Raw genomic sequence first — 18,123 nt, 5'->3', positions numbered from 1 at the left:
AATGGAAATTCTCTATACACATAGGAAATGATAAAAGGAGGCATACTGGAACATCAGGAAGGAAGGACAGAAAGAGTAAAAATCTGGATAAATACATTTTTCTTCTCCTTATGAGTTTCCTAAATTCTGTATGATGGTTGAAGCAAAAATATAGTACTGTTTGATGTGGTTCTAAATGTGTGTAGAGAAAAAATTTAAGACAAACTGTATTATAAATTGGGGAGGGTAAAGGCACATAAAGGAAGGTAAGGTTTCTACATTTCACTCAAACTGGTAAAATGTGTGCATGTGTGTGTAAAAAGTAATACCTAGAGCAACCACTGTAAAGCTATAAAAAGAAGCACACTCAAAAACATTATAGAAGAATCAAAATGGAATTATTAGAAAGTGTTCATGTAACCCACAGGAAGGCATGAAACAGAAAACAAATGCAAATAACAGAGAGAACAAATAGAAAATCAAAAATGAAAAAATAGCAAACTGGGACTTCCCTGGTGGTCCAGTGGTTAAGAATCCACTTTCCAATGCAGAGGATGCAGGTGCAATCCCTGGTTGGGGAACTAAGATCCCATATGCTGCAGGGCTATTGAGCCCACAAGCTCTAGAGTCCACACACCACAACTAGAGAGAAGCCCACGTGCCGCAACGAAAGATCCCGCATGCCGCAACTAAGACCCGATGCAGCCAAATAAATAAATATTTTTAAACTAGCATTAATGGTAATTTGGCCTAAACACACCAATCAAAAGACAGAGATTGGCAGAGTGGATTAAAAAACAAGACCTAACTACATGCCGTTTACAAAAACTCATTTCAAATATAATAATATAAGCAGGTTGAAGGCAGAAGGATGAAAAAGACATATCATGCAAATATTAATAAAAAGAAAGCAAGAGAATCTATATTAACATCAGATAAAGTAGACTTCAGAAATAAGAAAATTAAAAGAAAGAAAAAGAGAGGGACGTTATATAATGATAAAAGGGTCAATTCACCAAGAAGACATAGCAATCCTAAATGTGTATGCACCAAACAACAGAGCTGTAAAGTATTTGGAGTAAAAACTGAATAACTGAAAGGAGAAATAGACAAATCCACAACTATAGTTGGAGACTTCAACAACCCTCTCAAAAATTGATAGAACAACTAGATAGAAAATCAGCTATATCAGTTGATACTGAAAAACCATTTGATAAAATGTGGCATTTATGATAAAACCTTAGAAAAACAGAAATAGAGAGAAACTTCTTCAATTTGACAAAAACCAAACAGCTAACATTGTATTAATGGTGAAAACTGAAAGCCTTCCTGATAAGATTGGAAACAAGACAGATATGTTCACATTCATTAGTTTTATTCAACATATTGCTGGAAGTTCTAGCTAGTGCAATTAGACAAAAAAGGAAGTAAAAGGCATACAGATTGGAAAAGATGAAAGAATCTGAAATCGCATTATTTTCAGATGATATGATTGTCTATGTAGAAAATCCCAAGAAACCTTTAAAAAAAAAAGGAGGCTAGAACAAATAAACAAGTTCAGAAAGGTCACAGGATGCAAGATAAGTAATTGTATTTCTGTATATTAGCAATGAACACATAGACACTGAAATTTAAAATACAATACCATTTATAATTGCTCAGAAAAATGAAATACTTAGGTGTATATCAACAAAATATGTATAGTTCTTATCTGCTGAAAACTATAATATGCTGGTGAAAGAAATAAAAGAATATCTAAATAAATGTAGGACATACTGTGTCCATGGATTGGAGGATTCTACATAGGAAAAGATGTCAATTCTCCCTAAATTTATATACAGATTTAAAACAATTCGTATCAAAATTCCAGCAAGATTTTTTGTAGCCACAGACAAGATTATTATAACATTATATGAAAAGGCAAAGGAACTAGATAGCTAAACAATTTTGAAAAAGAATAAAGTGGAATCAGTCTATCCAATTTCAAAACTATATTATACAGCTACAGCAGTCAAGATTGTATGATATTAGTGGATAGACACATAGATCAATGGAATAGAATTAGAGAACCCAGAAGCAGAAACTCACAATGCCTAACTCATTTTTGTCAAAGGTGCAAAAGCAATTCAATGGAAGAAAGACAGCCTTTTCAAGAAATGATGCTAAAGCAATTGAATATATATAGGCAAAAAAAGAGAGTCCTATCTAAGTCTCATACCGCATACAAAAATTAACTCAAAATAGATCATGGGCTTAAATGCAAAACTATGAAACATAGGAGAAAATATTCAAGATTTAAGGTTGAGCAACTAATTCTTAGATTTAACATCAAAAGTATGATCCATAAAAGGAAAAATTGATACCTCATCAAAATTAAATTTCTTTTGCTCTGAGAAAACCTTGTTAAGAGGATGAAAAGACAAGCTATAGACTGGGAAAAATACTTGCAAGTCACAGAGCCGACAAAGGACAAGTATCTAGATTTTATAAAGAACTCTCAAAATCTAACATTAAAAAAACAAATCCAATTAGAAAATAGGCAAAAGATATTAAAAGTGATAACACCAAATGCTAGTGAGGATACAGAGAAACTGGATCACTCATACACTGCTAGTGGGAAAGTAAAACGATATAGTCACGCTGGAAAACAGTTTGGCAATTTCTTAAAAAAAAAAAAAAAACACAACTAACTAAAATTAAATATGCAAGTACCAGTTTACCCAAAATTGCACTTCTGGGGATTTATCCCAGAGAAATGAATAATTATGTTCACATAAAAGCTTGAATATTTACAGCAGCTTTATTCATAATAGCCAGAACTAGAAATAACCCAGGTATCCTTCAATGGATGAATGGTTAAAAAAACCTGTGGTATATCCATACCATGTAATGCTACTCAGCAATGAACAGTATCCAACTACTGATACTCATCATAACCTAGATGAATCTCCAGAGAATTATGTTAAGTGAAAAAAGTCAACCTTAAAATGTTACTTATTGTATGGATACATTTATATAACATCATTGAAATGAAAAACTTTTAGAAATGGAGAATAGACTAGTTAGAATAGAACAGCACCAGGGGTTAAGGAGAGGGTGAAGTGGGAAGGAAGTGGGGGTGGCTATAAAAGGGCAACATGAGGAATCCTTGTGGTGATGGAAATGTTCTGTGTCTTGACTGTATCCATGTCAATATCCAGGTTATGATACTGTACTACAGTTTTACAAGAGGTTACCATTGGGGAAAACCAGTAAATGATACATGGGATCTCTATTATTTTTTATAACTGCATGTGAATCTACAATTACATCAAAAATAAAAAGTTTACTTTAAAACATGAAAAATCTATAAACTGGTCATGTAAGTTTAATATCTATGAAGGTGCTTGATTTGTCACAATTAGAGGGTTGAATTACTTTATAAAGAGTAAATTTAGCCAGACCTAATATAATTTCCTCCTATAGTTGCATAGTGGCCATGTAGTCATAGGAGAAGAGAAGTAGCCTTCATTATGTTTCCATAGTTTAAAGTTTAAATGGTCTTCCTCTTAGGTGGGTAAGTGAGATGTACCTGTAAACCCATATTTAGAGCAGGGCAGTCAGTGAGTCTTCTTTGGCTTGGAGGGAATGATGAGCAGGGCTCTCCAGGGAATAATCCTGGGCTAATGCCATTTTACATCTTTACTAATGGTCTGGATAAATGAACTGCATTCACATAAATTAGTTAATTAAGGAGAATTAGCAATACTTTAGAATGTAGTAATTTAATTTAAAGTGATCTTAATATATTAGGATGAGATTCATTAAAATAAACTCTCTCCAAAAAGAACAGGCTTTATCCTTTCAAAAGGTGTAAGAGAAAATGTGACTTAGAAACCAAAGGCAAACTGAACAGATTTTTTAAAGTAATACATATGACTATGGATTACTTTATTATTAATTTTATATGATGATAATAATAATAATAATGTAAAAGTTGCATGGGCAAAAGTAGACTACCAGCCAAAAATAACATGGAGCTGAGAACACGCCATGCAGTCAGTATACCTACACCTTACGGACTTAGAGAACCCACCATGACTCTCAAATTTCTTCTCCCCTCTAACGTAGCTCTTAATCATTATTTACCGAGTTCTGACTGAAACTCACCCCCTCTGTTATTTTTATATCATTCTATAATTTTGTAATTGTCATCAGTCTTCAGCTAGTAGGAGGTGCCTAGGCAGCATCATTATTCTGTTCCTTTTCTAGTAACCCAGATACATAGCAGTCTTAACCTGTACAGAGATTCAAGAAAGAGACTATAATAGTAGAAGCCATGGGTTCTCGTCCTGGATCTTCCACCTATTACTTATGCAACGTTTGACAAGGCAAAATCTCTCAGAGTCTCAGTCTCTTCATTTGTAAAGTGGCCTTGCCCTACTCATAAGATTTCTGGGATCTTAAGAAGTAAAATGTGAAGGCATTTTGATAACCTACAAGGACAAGGTACAATTAAAACTAAAGCCTAGTAGAACAGAAGAGTGGCTAGTGATAGAACTCTGTTTTCAGAGAGGAAAGGGAAAAAAATGTTAATTAATTCAACAAATATTTATCAAATATCACTTATATGCCAAGCACTGTTCTATGCACTAAGGACTCAGTGGTGACCAAGACAGCCAGGTCCATGCTCTCATAGAACACACAGAGGAGGAATATGAGGACAAACAATAAACAAGTAAACAAGGTAATTACAGATCATGATAAGTCACCTCTAAACAAGGTGACATGCTAGAGCAGGATGTAGGATTTTCCCTAACGTGGCAGTTACTGATTGTCTCCCTGAAAAGGTAGGAAGGAGTTAGCCACATGGAAAGCCGGCGGAGGAGCATTCTGGACACGGGGAACTTTTCAGTACAAAGTTCCTAAAGAGGGAAAGTGCTTGAAGGGTTAGAGGATCTGAAAGACTGTATGATAAACAAGACATTGTACAGCAATGGTACAATGATGAAATTGGAGAGGCAGGCAGAGGCCAAGTTGCAGAGGGCATTAGAAGTCATGGTAAAATTTGGATTTTAAGTGCAATAAGAAGCCATTCAGAGGTTTTTTTGTTTTTTGTTTTTTAACATCGTTATTGGAGTATAATTGCTTTACAGTGGTGTGTTAGTTTCTGCTTTATAAAAAAGTGAATCAGCTATACATGTACATATATCCCCATATCTCCTCCCTCTTGCGTCTCCCTCCCACCCTCCCTAACCCACCCCTCTAGGTGGTCACAAAGTACTGAGCTGATCTCCCTGCGTTATGCAGCTGCTTCTTACTAGTTATCTATTTTACATTTGGTGGTATATATAAGTCCATGCCACTCTCTCACTTTGTCCCAGCTTACCCTTCCCCCTCTCCGTGTCCTCAAGTCCAGCCTCAATGTCTGAGTCTTTATTCCTGTTCTGCCCCTAGGTTCTTCATAAACATTTTTTTTCTTTAGATTTCATATATATGTATTAGTATATGGTATTTATTTTTCTCTTTCTGACTTACTTCACTCTGTATTACAGACTCTAGGTCCATCCACCTCACTACAAATAACTCAATTTCATTTCTTTTTATGGCTGAGTAACATTCCATTGGATATATGTGCCACATCTTCTTTATCCATTCATCTGTCGATGGACACTTAGGTTGCTTCCATGTCCTTGCTATTGTATATAGAGCTGCAATGAACATTGGGGTACATGACTCTTTTTGAATTATGGTTTTCTCAGGGTATATGCCCAGTAGTGGGATTGCTGGGTCGTATGGTAGTTCTATTTTTAGTTTCTTAAGGAACCTCCATACTGTTCTTCATAGTGGCTGTATCAATTTATATTTCCACCAACAGTGCAAGAGGGTTCCCTTTTCTTGACACCCTCTCCAGCATTTATTGTTTGTAGATTTTTTGATGATGGCCATTCTGACCGGTGTGAGGTGATGCCTCATTGTAGTTTTGATTTGCATTTCTCTAATGATTAGTGATGTTGAGCATTCTTTCATGTGTTTGTTGGCAATCTGTATATCTATTGTCTATTTAGGTCTTCTGCCCATTTTTGGATTGGGTTGTTTGTTTTTTTGATACTGAGCTGCATGAGCTGCTTGTAAATTTTGGAGATTAATCCTTTGTCAGTTGCTTCATTTGCAACTATTTTCTCCCATTCTGAGAGTTGTCTTTTCATCTTGTTTATGGTTTCCTTTGCTGTGCAAAAGCTTTAAGTTTCACTAGGTCCCATTTGTTTATTTTTGTTTTTATTTCCTTTTCTCTAGGAGGTGGGTCAAAAAGGATCTTGCTGTGATTTATGTCATAGAATGTTCTGCCTATGTTTTCCTCTCAGCGTTTTATAATGTCTGGTCTTACATTTAGGTCTTTAACCCATTTTGAGTTTATTTTTGTGTATGGTGTTAGGGAGTGTTCTAAATTCATTCTTTTATATGTAGCTGTCCAGATTTCCCAGCACCACTTATTGAAGAGGCTGCCTTTTCTCCATTGTATATTCTTGCCTCCTTTATCAAAAATAAGGTAACCATATGTTTATATCCTGTTCCATTGATCTATATTTCTGTTTTTATTTCTGCTTTTGTGCCAGTACCATACTGTCTTGATTACTGTAGCTTTAGAGTATAGCCTGAAGTCAGGGAGCCTGATTCCTCCAGCTCTGTTTTTCTTTCTCAAGATTGCTTTGGCTATTCAGGGTCTTTCGTGTTTCCATACAAATTGTGAAATTTTTTGTTCTAGTTCTGTGAAAAATGCCATTGGTAGTTTCACAGGGATTGCATTGAATCTGTAGATTGCTTTGGGTAGTATAGTCATTTTCACAATGTTGATTCTTCCAATCCAAGAACATGGTATATCTCTCTATCTGTTTGTATCATCTTTAATTTCTTTCATCAGTGTCTTATAGTTTTCTGCATACAGGTCTTTTGTCTCCTTAGGTAGGTTTATTACTAGGTATTTTATTCTTTTTGTTGCAATGGTGAGTGGGAGTGTTTCCTTAATTTCTCTTTCAGATTTTTCATCATTAGTGTATAGGAATGCAACAGATTTCTATGCATTAATTTTGTACCCTGCTACTTTACCAAATTCATTGAATAGCCCTAGTAGTTTTCTGGTAGCGTCTTCAGGATTCTCTATATATAGTATCATGTCATCTGCAAACAGTGACAGCTTTACTTCTTCTTTTCCAATTTGGATTCCTTTTATTTCTTTTTCTTCTTTAATTGCTGTGGCTAAAACTTCCAAACCTACTGAATAATAGTGGTGAGAGTGGGCAAACTTGCCTTGTTCCTGATCTTAGTGGAAATGGTTTCAGTTTTTCACCATTGAGAATGATGTTCGCTGTGGGTTGGTCATACATGGCCTTTATTATGTTAAGGAAAGTTCCTTCTATGCCTACTTTCTGGAGGGGTTTTATGGTAAATGGCTGTTGAATTTTGTTGAAAGCTTTTTCTGCATCTATTGAGATGATCATATGGTTTTTATGCTTCAATTTGTTAATATGGTGTATCACATTGATTGATTTGTGTATATTGAAGAATCCTTGCATTCCTGGGATAAACCCCACTTGATCGTGGTGTATGATTTAATGTGCTGTTGGATTCTGTTTGCTAGTATTTAGTTGAGGATTTTTGCATCTCTGTTCATCAGTGATATTGGCCTGTAGTTTTCTTTCTTTGTGAAATCTTTATCTGGTTTTGGTATCAGGGTAATGGTGGCCTCGTAGAATGAGTTTGGGAGTGTTCCTCCCTCTGCTATATTTTGGAAGTGTTTGAGAAGGATAGGTGTTAGCTCTACTATAACTGTTTGATAGAATTCACCTGTGAAGCCATCTGATCCTGGGCTTTTGTTTGTTGGAAGATTTTAATCACAGTCTGAATTTCAGTGCTTGTGATTGGTCTGTTTATATTTTCTATTTCTTCCTGGTTCAGTCTCGGAAGGTTGCGCTTCTCTTAAGAATTTGTCCATTTCTTCTAGGTTGTCCATTTTATTGGCATATGGTTGCTTGTAGTAATCTCTCATGATCCTTTGTATTTCTGCAGTGTTAGTTGTTACTCTCCTTTTTCATTTCTAATTCTATTGATTTGAGTCTTCTCCCTTTTATTCTTGGTGAGTCTGGCTAATGGTTTATCAATTTTGTTTATCTTCTCAAAGAACCAGCTTTTACTTTTATTGATGTTTGCTATCGTTTGCTTCATTACTTTTTCAGTTGTTTCTGCTCTATCTTTATGATTTCTTTCCTTCTGCTAACTTTGGGGATTTTTGTTCTTCTTTCTCTAATTGCTTTAGGTGTAAGGTTAGGTTGTTTATTTGGGATGTTTCTTGTTTCTTCAGGTAGGACTGTATTGCTATAAACTTCCCTCTTAGAACTGCTTTTGCTGCATCCCATAGGTTTTGGGTCGTCGTGTTTTCATTGTCATTTGTTTCTAGGTATTTCTTGATTTCCTCTTTGATTTCTTCAGCGATCTCTTGGTTATTAAGTAGTGTATTGTTTAGCTTCCATGTGTTTGTATTTTTTACAGATTTTTTTCCCTGTAATTGACACCTAGTCTCATAGCCTTGTGGTCGGAAAAGATACTTGATATGATTTTAATTTTCTTAAATTTACCAAGGCTTGATTTGTGACCCAAGATATGACCTATCCTGGAGAATGTTCCATGAGAACTTGAGAAGAAAGTGTATTCTGTTGTTTTTGGATGGAATGTCCTATAAATATCAATTAAGTACATCTTGTTTAATGTGTCATTTAAAGCTTGTGTTTCCTTATTTATTTTCATTTTGGATGATCTGTCCACTGGTGAAAGTGAGGTGTTAAAGTCCCCTACTATGATTGTGTTACTGTCGATTTCCCCTTTTATGGCTGTTAGCATTTGCCTTATGTAATGAGGTGCTCCTATGTTGGGTGCATAAATATTTACAATTGTTATATCTTCTTCTTGGATTGATCCCTTGATCATTATGTAGTGTCCTTCTTTGTCTCTTGTAATAGTCTTTATTTTAAAGTCTATTTTGTCTGATATGAAAATTGCTACTCCAGCTTTCTTTTGATTTGCATTTGCATGGAATATCTTTTTCCATCCCCTCACTTTCAGTCTGTATGTGTCCCTAGGTCTGAAGTGGGTCTCTTGTAGACAGCATATATATGGGTCTTTTTTGGTATCCATTCAGCCAGTCTATGTCTTTTGGTTGGAGCATTTAATCCATTTATATTTAAGGTAATTATCGATATGTATGTTCCTTTTACCATTTTCTTAATTGTTTTGGGTTTCTTATTGTAGGTCTTTTCCTTCTCTTGTTTTTCCTGCCTTGAGAAGTTCCTTTAGCATTTGTTGTAGAGCTGGTTTGGTAGTGCTTAATTCTCTTAGCTTTTGCTTGTCTGTAAAGATTTTAACTTCTCCATCAAATCTGAATGAGATCCTTGCTGGGTAGAATAATCTTGGTTGTAGGTTTTTCCCTTTCATCACTTTAAATATGTCCTGCCACTCCCTGCTGGGTTGCAGAGTTTCTGTTGAAAGATCAGCTGTTAACCTTATGGGGATTCCCTTGTATGCTATACGTTGCTTTTCCCTTGCTGCTTTTAAAATTTTTTCTTTGTATTTAATCTTTGGTAGTTTGATTAATGTGTCTTGGCATGTTTCTCCTTGGATTTATCCTGTATGGGACTCTCTGTGCTTCCTGGACTCGATTAACGATTTCCTTTCCCATATTAGGGAAGTTTTCAACTATAATCTCTTCAAATATTTTCTCAGTCCCTTTGTTTTTCTCTTCCTCTTCTGGGACCCCTATAATTCGAATGTTGGTGCATTTAATGCTGTCCAAGAGGTCTCTGAGACTGTCCTCAATTCTTTTCATTCTTTTTTCTTTATTCTGCTCTGCAGTAGTTATTTCCACTATTTTATCTTCCAGGTCACTTATCCGTTCTTCACGTCAGTTATTCTGCTATTGATTCCTTCTAGAGAATTTTTAATTCCATTTATTGTGTTGTTCATCATTGTTTGTTTGCTCTTTAGTTCTTCTAGGTCCTTGTTAAATGTTTCTTGTATTTTCTCCATTCTATTTACAAGATTTTGGATCATCTTTACTATCATTACTCTGAATTATTTTTCAGGTAGAATGCCTATTTCCTCTTCATTTGTTTAGTCTGGTGGGTTTTTACCTTGCTCCTTCATCTGCTGTGTGTTTCTCTGTCTCCTCATTTTGCTTAGCTTACTGTGTTTGGGGTCTCCTTTTTGCAGGCTGCAGGTTTGTAGTTCCTGTTGTTTTTGGTGTCTGCCCCCAGTGGCTATGGTTGGTTCAGTGTGTTGTGTAGGCTTCCTGGTGGAGGGGACTAGTGCCTACGTTCTGGTGGATGAGGCTGGATCTTGTGTTTCTGGTGGGCAGGTCCCCGTCTGGTGGTGTGTTTTGGGGTGTCTGTGACCTTATTATGATTTTAGGCAGCCTCTCTGCTAATGGATGGGATTGTGTTCCTGTCTTGCTAGTTGTTTGGCATAGGGTGTCTAGCACTGTAGCTTGCTGGTGGTTGAGTGGAGGTGGGTGTTAGCATTGACATGGAGATCTCTGGGAGAGCTTTCACTCTTTGGTATTACGCGGAGCTGGGAGGTCTCTGGAGGACAAATGTCCTGTACTCGGCTCTCCCACCTCAGAGGCACAGGCCTGACACTCGGTTGGAGCCCAAGGACCCTGTCAGCCACACAGCTCAGAAGAAAAGGGAAAAAGAAAGAAAGAAAGAAAGAAAGAAAAAATAAAATAAAATAAAGTTAATAAAATAAAAAATAAAAAATAATTATTAAAAATTAAAGTGACACAAAAAAGAAAAAAAAAGAAAGAAAGAGAGAAGAGAGCACCCAAACTAAAAAACAAATCCACCAATGATATCAAGCGCTAAGTACTAAAAAAAAAAAAGAAAAAAAGAAAAACCAGACAGACAGAACCCTAGGACAAATGGTAAAAGCAAAGCTGTATAGACAAAATCACACAAAGAAGCATACACATACACACTCACAAAAAGAGAAAAAGGAAAAGTATATATATATCGTTGCTGGCAAAGTCCACCACCTCAATTTTGGGATGATTCATTGTCTATTCAGGTATTCCACAGATGCAGGGTACATCAAGTTGACTGGAGATTTAATCCACTGCTCCTGAGGCTGCTGGGAGAGATTTCCCTTTCTATTCTTTGTTCGCACAGCTCCGGGGGTTCAGCTTTGGATTTGGCCCCGCCTCTGTGTGTAGGTCGCCTGAGGGTGTCTGTTCTTCGCTCAGACAGGACGGGGTTAAAGGAGCAGCTGATTTGGGGGCTCTGGCTCACTCAGCCTGTGGGGAGGGAGGGTATGGATGCGGGGAGAGCCTGTGGCGGCAGAGGCCGGCGTGACGTTGCACCAGCCTGAGGCGCGCCGTGTGTTCTCCCAGGGAAGTTGTCCCTGGATCACGGGAACCTGGCAGTGGGGGGCTGCACAGGCTCCCGGGAGGGGCGGTGTGGATAGTGACCTGTGCTTGCACACAGGCTTCTTGGTGAATGCAATAGCAGCCTTAGCGTTTCATGCCTATCTCTGTTGTCGGCGCTGATAGCCGCGGCTCCTGTCCGTCTCTGGAACTCGTTTAGGTGGTGTTCTGAATCCCCTCTCCTCGCGCACCCTGAAACAATGGTCTCTTGCCTCTTGGGCAGGTCCAGACTTTTTCCCGGACTCCCTCCCGGCTAGCCGTGGTGCACTAGCCCCCTTTAGGCTGTGTCTACACAGCCAACCCCAGTCCTCTCCCTGGGGTCTGACCTCCGAAGCCTGAGCCTCAGCTCCCAGCCCCCGCCCGCCCCGGCGGGTGAGCAGACAAGCCTCTCGGGCTGGTGAGTGCTGGTTGGCACTGATCCTCTGTGCGGGAATCTCTCCGCTTTGCCCTCTGCACCCCTGTTGCTGTGCTCTCCTCCGTGGCTCTGAAGCTTCCCCCCTGCCACCCCCCCGTCTCCGCCAGTGAAGGGGTTTCCTAGTGTGTGGAAACTTTTCCTCCTTCACAGCTCCCTCCCACTGGTGCAGGTCCTGTCCCTATTCTTTTGTCTCTGTTTTTTCTTTTTTCTTTTGCCCTACCCAGGTACGTGGGGAGTTTCTTGCCTTTTGGGAAGTCTGAGGTCTTCTGCCAGCATTCAGTAGGTGTTCTGTAGGAGTTGTTCCACATGTAGATGTATTTCTGATATATTTGTGGGGAGGAAGGTGATCTCCACGTCTTACTCTTCTGCCATCTTGAAGGTCTCCCATTGAGAGGTTTTTAAGAGGGGGAGTAATATTATTCAATTTGCATTCTTCAAAGACCACTTTGGCTGTTCCATAGAGAATGGACTGAGAAAGAGGTATAGAAGCAGGGAAGCCAGTTACGAAGATATTGTGATAGTCCCAGTGAGTGATACCAGTGTCATGGAGTAGGGTAGTGGCAGTGGAGATACAGATAGAAATAGACAGATTAAATATTTTATATTTTCATGGTAGAACTGACAGGAGTTGTTGATGGGTTAGAAGTGGGGAGGAACCAATGATGACTCCTAGTTTTGGCTTAATCGACTGTGTGAATGGAGGGGCTATTCACTAAATGGATTGGGCTGGGGAAGGAATAGTTTAGAGGAAGAGGAAAAATACGTTTGTGAAATGGATATAAACTCACTGTCAAATTGAACTGGAAATGGAAATCAACTTGAACATTTATCAAACAATTCTTGATAAAGATAGTAAGGATGCAGTGAGATGGTAAATGAGAGCATATTAGAAAAAATAAAACTCATTAAGGCATTAACGTCAAGGGGAAGCTGCTAGCTGTTCTGGCCCAAGCTTCCTAATACAGCAAACCCAGGCTGAGTTCAGCTATGCTCTGTAAGTTTGGGGTTGCCACTGGAAGTCCAACTCTGGCTTCAGCCTCAAGTACATAGTAGGAATAGTGGGAATTCCATTCATTCAAAAATTTTTGAGTATCTACTATGTGTCAGGTATTATTCTATACACTGGAGACAGTCCAGAACAAGACAGACTGGGGCTTCATTCTCCCTCCCATCCCACCCCCATGTTATGCATATACTGAGACTAAAGTCCCGAGCAAGTTTTTAACTGCATAAAGCTCTTTTTCACAACAACTGACTTAGAAACCAAGTGTTCCAGCACCTTCTGGCCGTTGGGATATTTGTGACTATACCCTTTCCAAAGCAGATAAAGTAGTAACTTCTCCTGACTCAGGAGACTTGGGACCTCACCCAGTCCTGCCAATAACTTGCTAAGTGCATGACTGTGAGTGAAAGAGTCATTTTTGTTCTCTTGGTCTGAGACCTCTGCTGTGGAAAGAGAAGACTTAGCTAAATAAAGTGGTTCTCAAACTTATCTCAGCTGTGGACCCTTTCTCGAAGTAAAATCTTACATAGAGCTCCACATATGAAACAGCTAAGAGTGGATCTTCGGCTTGAAATGTGCACTGAAGGCTCACAGTCCCACTCATCAGGCTCTCCTCATCTCCCAAGGTAGTTTCTGAGCCCCCCTCCCCAGACAGCTCAAAGCTTAGAAGGTAGAAATTTGAAAACCACTAGTTCAGACGATCTCCTGCAGGTCCCTCCTGTTCTAAGATTCCATTTCTCTATAACAAAAGCACTATAAACAGCAGAAGAACAAGACACAGTCCATTACCTTAAGGAGCTTAAAATCTAGTAGAGGAGATGTATTACAAGAATCAAGCAATTTGGCTTATTGAGCAGCTTCTATGTGCACGGGACCATGCTAGGTGTGCTGTGACACTTCCTACTTCTCTTCAGTTGAAGATTCTGGCTCATGGTATTCTGGCATCTTCTTCACCCCAAGTCCTGCCATTATCCTGGAAGATTCTAAGGTCCATACAGATCACCCACCAATGCCTTGACATCTCACTTCCTCAGTCTCCTTATCTCCAATTACCTTGTCATCTCTCCCACTTTGCCAACTACTTGCATAACCACACTAAGGGTTGTATCATCAATAACTGCTTCACTTCTGAAATACTAAAATTAGACATCTGGATTCCAGCTTTTCCTTTTTACATAATTTGCTCTCAGTGCAATCATAAGTACCTTAAATTCCTTGTCCAGCTCCATTTACTTGCTTCTTTATCCAATGCAGAGTCTATAGAGTTCATTATTTTACTCACTGTCCAAATAAAATATTCAATTCTCTTGCACTATTGTCCTTCCACTCCATTTATGTGGCAGAACTTCAACCCTGTATAAATTCAACTGTCTTCTCATGTCTATACTAAATGTTGTTAAACATAAATTCAGGGTCTCTGGCCTTGACTGGACCCTCCACAGTCAGCTTTCCTTTCCATCCCTGCTCTTCCCAGTCAGCTTTCTTTTCCTTTCTCCACAGTGATTATTTCAAACTTTTTCACTCTCTTGCAAACTCTGATATTTCTATTCCTCTCTGACTTTCAGCAGATAACTTTGCTTCCTGCTTCACAGAGGACACAAAAACCATTGAACAAGTCCTTTGGTTTCCTCTTAAGTTAAAAACCCATTTGGATCTCTGTCCATCCTCCCTTTCTTCCTCCCGATACGATGGACAAAGTGGCCTACCTCCTGACTAAGGCTAGCTGTTTTCTGATTTTCTGAGTCATAAACCTGCCCATTTGGGGACTCTTTCCCACGAGTAATTAAACATACACAAATTTCCTCTTAGCTTGGCTCCATAATCTCTTCTCCTCTTCACAATCAAACTTTTTGGAAAGCGTTATCTACACTCACCATTTTCACGTACTCATCTCTCACGCCCTCCTCAATTCACTCCCATTCACCATCCCATGGGATGGGATCTAGGAAGCGATCTGTTTTCTGCCCTTCATTGGAACTACTCTTATTAAAGTCTCCAACCACCTTCTTGTTGCTAAATTCAGCAGTCACTTTTTATCCATTATTTTGTTTGACTCATTGGCAGTACCTGACACTCTTGACTACTCCTTTCTTCTTGAAATACTCTTTAGCCTGGCTTCTGTAACACACACTCTCCTGACTTTTCTCCTACTTCTCTGGCTGTTTTGTTCCATTTTCCTGTTGGGAGCACTCCTTTTGTCCACATAGAGAGGTTTACCTTAGGTTTCTACCTCTGAGTGTTTTTATCAACCAACATATGGGAACATCTTATCCATCTGACCATCTACTTATTGATGATTCTCCAATTTATCTCCAGCCCAGGCCTCCAAACCCATAAATCCAACTGTTTGTTGAACATCCACACATGGCTGTTCCAAACACACTCCGAAGTCACTGTCTCAAAAGCTGAACTCCTTTCTCTGGTTTGACACCATCAAAACAGAAAATTAAGTCTTCCTTAACCTGTTCTCATACTCAAATCTCTGCCTATAGTATCTTTTTCCTCACTTCCTATACTCATTAATCCCTGAGTCCTGTTGACTCTGTCTCCTCTCAATTCCATCCACTTGTCACCATCCTCACAAACATCATTACAATAACAGCCTCCTAACTGGTTTTGCTACCTTCATTCTGGTACCAACCATCTACTTTCCACACAGCAGGCAGAGTGATTTTCCTAAAGCACAAATCTGTTTGTGTCTCTCCCATGTTACTAAACCCTGCAGGAGTTTCCTATTGTCCAAACTCCCTAGTGCAGACATACGTGTTCCTTCATGGTCAGGTCCCTGACTACCTCCTCATTCTCATCATCTCCTTCCTCATTCCCTCTCTTCACACTCTAGGCTATAGCAGCATTGAGGTCATTTTTAGTTCCTCAAACAAATCAGCTTTTTCTTGCACATGTCTATCTCCCCTGAAAACTATTCTCCCATCTTTTTCCTTGGCCCTTAAATTCTCATACTTTAGGACTCAATTTGTCACTTCCTTTAAGAATATTTTTTAGTTCATTAGCCTAGACCAGAACCCCTCCTTTGTGCTCCCATAGTATCCAATACTCCCTTGTTTAACTGTTTATCTTCCCCCATCAGGCAATATGGACCCTAAGGATAGGACCTGTGTCTTATTTTGTAGCTTCAGTATCTACCTACAGTACGTGGCACATGGTAGATATGCAGTTTATTGCTGAATGTGATTGTGTAATGGATCTGTGATAAGGGGGGCTGGGAAGTAGGGCACAGAAGATAAGCAAGCAGGGAAACATAATGAGAAGAGGAGAGAGGAAAACATATGGCAGATATGTAGACTTCACTTCTCACAGTCCCAGTGATGGGAAGCAGTTTGGACCAAGTCATGGAAACAGGTGGCAGCAAGGACTTCTTTACTTGAAGTCCAGTACCTTTTTCATGGCAAGGTTCTCCACCTCCAAATGAATTAAGGCCACAGCCTTGCTCCCTGGGGCAAGTATCTCTGCCAATTATCCCAAATCAGCTGAGTGGATTTTTGTCAGCTTTGATTATTAATGTCAAATTTTTCTCTGAAAAGCGTTCAGATTGGCCATTTCATCTCCAGTGCCACTTACTTAATCTAGACTACTATCTTTTCATCTGTGGTGAATATCCAGATTAACTGGTCTGTCTTTCCTCTCTGATTCATCTCATGCAGAGTTACTAGGACTATCTCCCTCAAAAGCCCTATAACGCTATTCTTGTGCTCAAAACTAGACATTTTCCCCCATACAACAAACCTATATGTTGTGACCTGGCTTCTTGGCTCTTTGCTCCTGTGACCACTATTACACCTGTTCTCCACCATCTCTCCAGTATCTCTTCCCACTTCTGCAACTAGGTTTCATGACTGCGAATCTTGGACTTAGAGCTCACTCTAAACTTAAAACCAGTTTTTAAGAGGGCATAAAATTCAGGGGCCCAAAACTGGCAAAACAATCTCTTCTATTTTAGAACATTTACAAAGATAAAAATTTGGCTACACCTAAGCAATATTTTCTCATTTCACTGAGAAGGTATCCTTTAATATGGCATATAAGTAAAAACTGACATCTATTGTTTCCATTGGATGATCTATTTCTAGGTTTTTGCCCAGACAAAATTTAATTGCATCTATTAGTATTTGTGCCAAAACACAGTAATGCATTTGTCTAAGTCTCAAACGTTTCTGTGTAAGATACTTTTGGTGGAAAAGCAGAAATACAAGAGTTAGAGGGCAAGATTAACAACAACAGCAGCAAAAAAGGAAGAAAGAAAGAAAAAGAAAGGAAGGAAGGAAGGAAGGAAAATTCTCAAAACAATTATCAGACATAATGTTAAATAAAAATAGCAAAAAACAAACCTCTCTGCAAAGTATAGTCTTAATTATTTAAAAAATACATATATATGTATGTATACAGAAAAAAGACAAGAAAGAAAAATTAGGACATTAACATCTCTCCCTGGGGGGAATTATGGGTTATTATAATCTCCTTATACTTTTCCATGCTTTCCAGATTTTCTAAAAAAGCATGTATTTATTTTTAAAAGCAGGAAAAAACGTTTAAAAATGTAATAACATACCAAAAAACAAACTTTCTGGGGAATTCTTAGAACTAATTTTTCCATGCACATCATTTGGAAATGAATGTCAAATTTTTATAATAATCAAGCCAAATAAAATGTACCCCCCAAATAATTAAAGTGATATGGGATTTTCTCAGTTTACCAGAGCTCCTCTCTCTCTTCCTTTGGGCTTTGAGTCTCTACTTCCAAAATTGATACTTTAGACACAAGATCTTTACAGATATTTTCAGTTGTAATTAAATTAGCAGCTGCAGTTTTTCTCCCTACAGTAAAATGATTTAATTGCTCAAATTCTTGTGAAAGCTTCAAGACCTGTAAAGTTAAGTGAAAAGACAAATATTCTATTTTGCATACTCTTATGCCTGCCTGTGTATTGATTCCCTTAAATGCTTAAATAATTATTGGCTTAAATAATATAAATTGGCATCCAAATTGAAGTCTTATTCCAATTTAACAATTTGCAGTTGTTACATAATCTAATCCATTTTTACCATAGGCACAAGAGTGCGTAAGTCCATGGTTTTAAATAAAGGGGGTATTTTTGGTCTTTGGGATTGGCTTCCCAGAGTGCTGTTTAGGGTTTTGTTCTATCTTTTAACAAGCAAAAAGATGTAATACTCTATTAGAGCTTTTACATTATTATCACATATTTTTGTTCTCAAGTTTTGAGTGTACTTCATTGATTCATAGAAGCAATAATATACTATTGC

General features: G+C 38.3%; 1 protein-coding gene across 4 annotated transcripts in view; it reads right to left on the bottom strand.

The window, feature by feature from the left end:
- CCDC30 (coiled-coil domain containing 30) overlaps positions 1 to 18,123 on the bottom strand; it is a 164,618-nt gene that overhangs the window by 68,836 nt on the left and 77,659 nt on the right. For 2 of the 4 annotated variants that reach the window (XM_068539659.1, XM_068539660.1), the window contains one exon: positions 17,556 to 17,725. The exons of the other annotated variants lie outside the window; for them this stretch is intronic. In XM_068539659.1, coding sequence (XP_068395760.1) covers positions 17,556 to 17,725 — 170 coding nt within the window. The remainder of the gene's footprint in view (positions 1 to 17,555; positions 17,726 to 18,123) is intronic. 4 annotated transcript variants of the gene reach the window in all.

This window comes from Eschrichtius robustus, chromosome 3 (assembly GCF_028021215.1).
Source record: "Eschrichtius robustus isolate mEscRob2 chromosome 3, mEscRob2.pri, whole genome shotgun sequence".
In the NCBI taxonomy this organism is placed as follows: domain Eukaryota; kingdom Metazoa; phylum Chordata; class Mammalia; order Artiodactyla; family Eschrichtiidae; genus Eschrichtius; species Eschrichtius robustus.
Note: the sequence above shows the minus strand (reverse complement) of the source record. Positions and strands in the feature narration are given on the sequence as shown.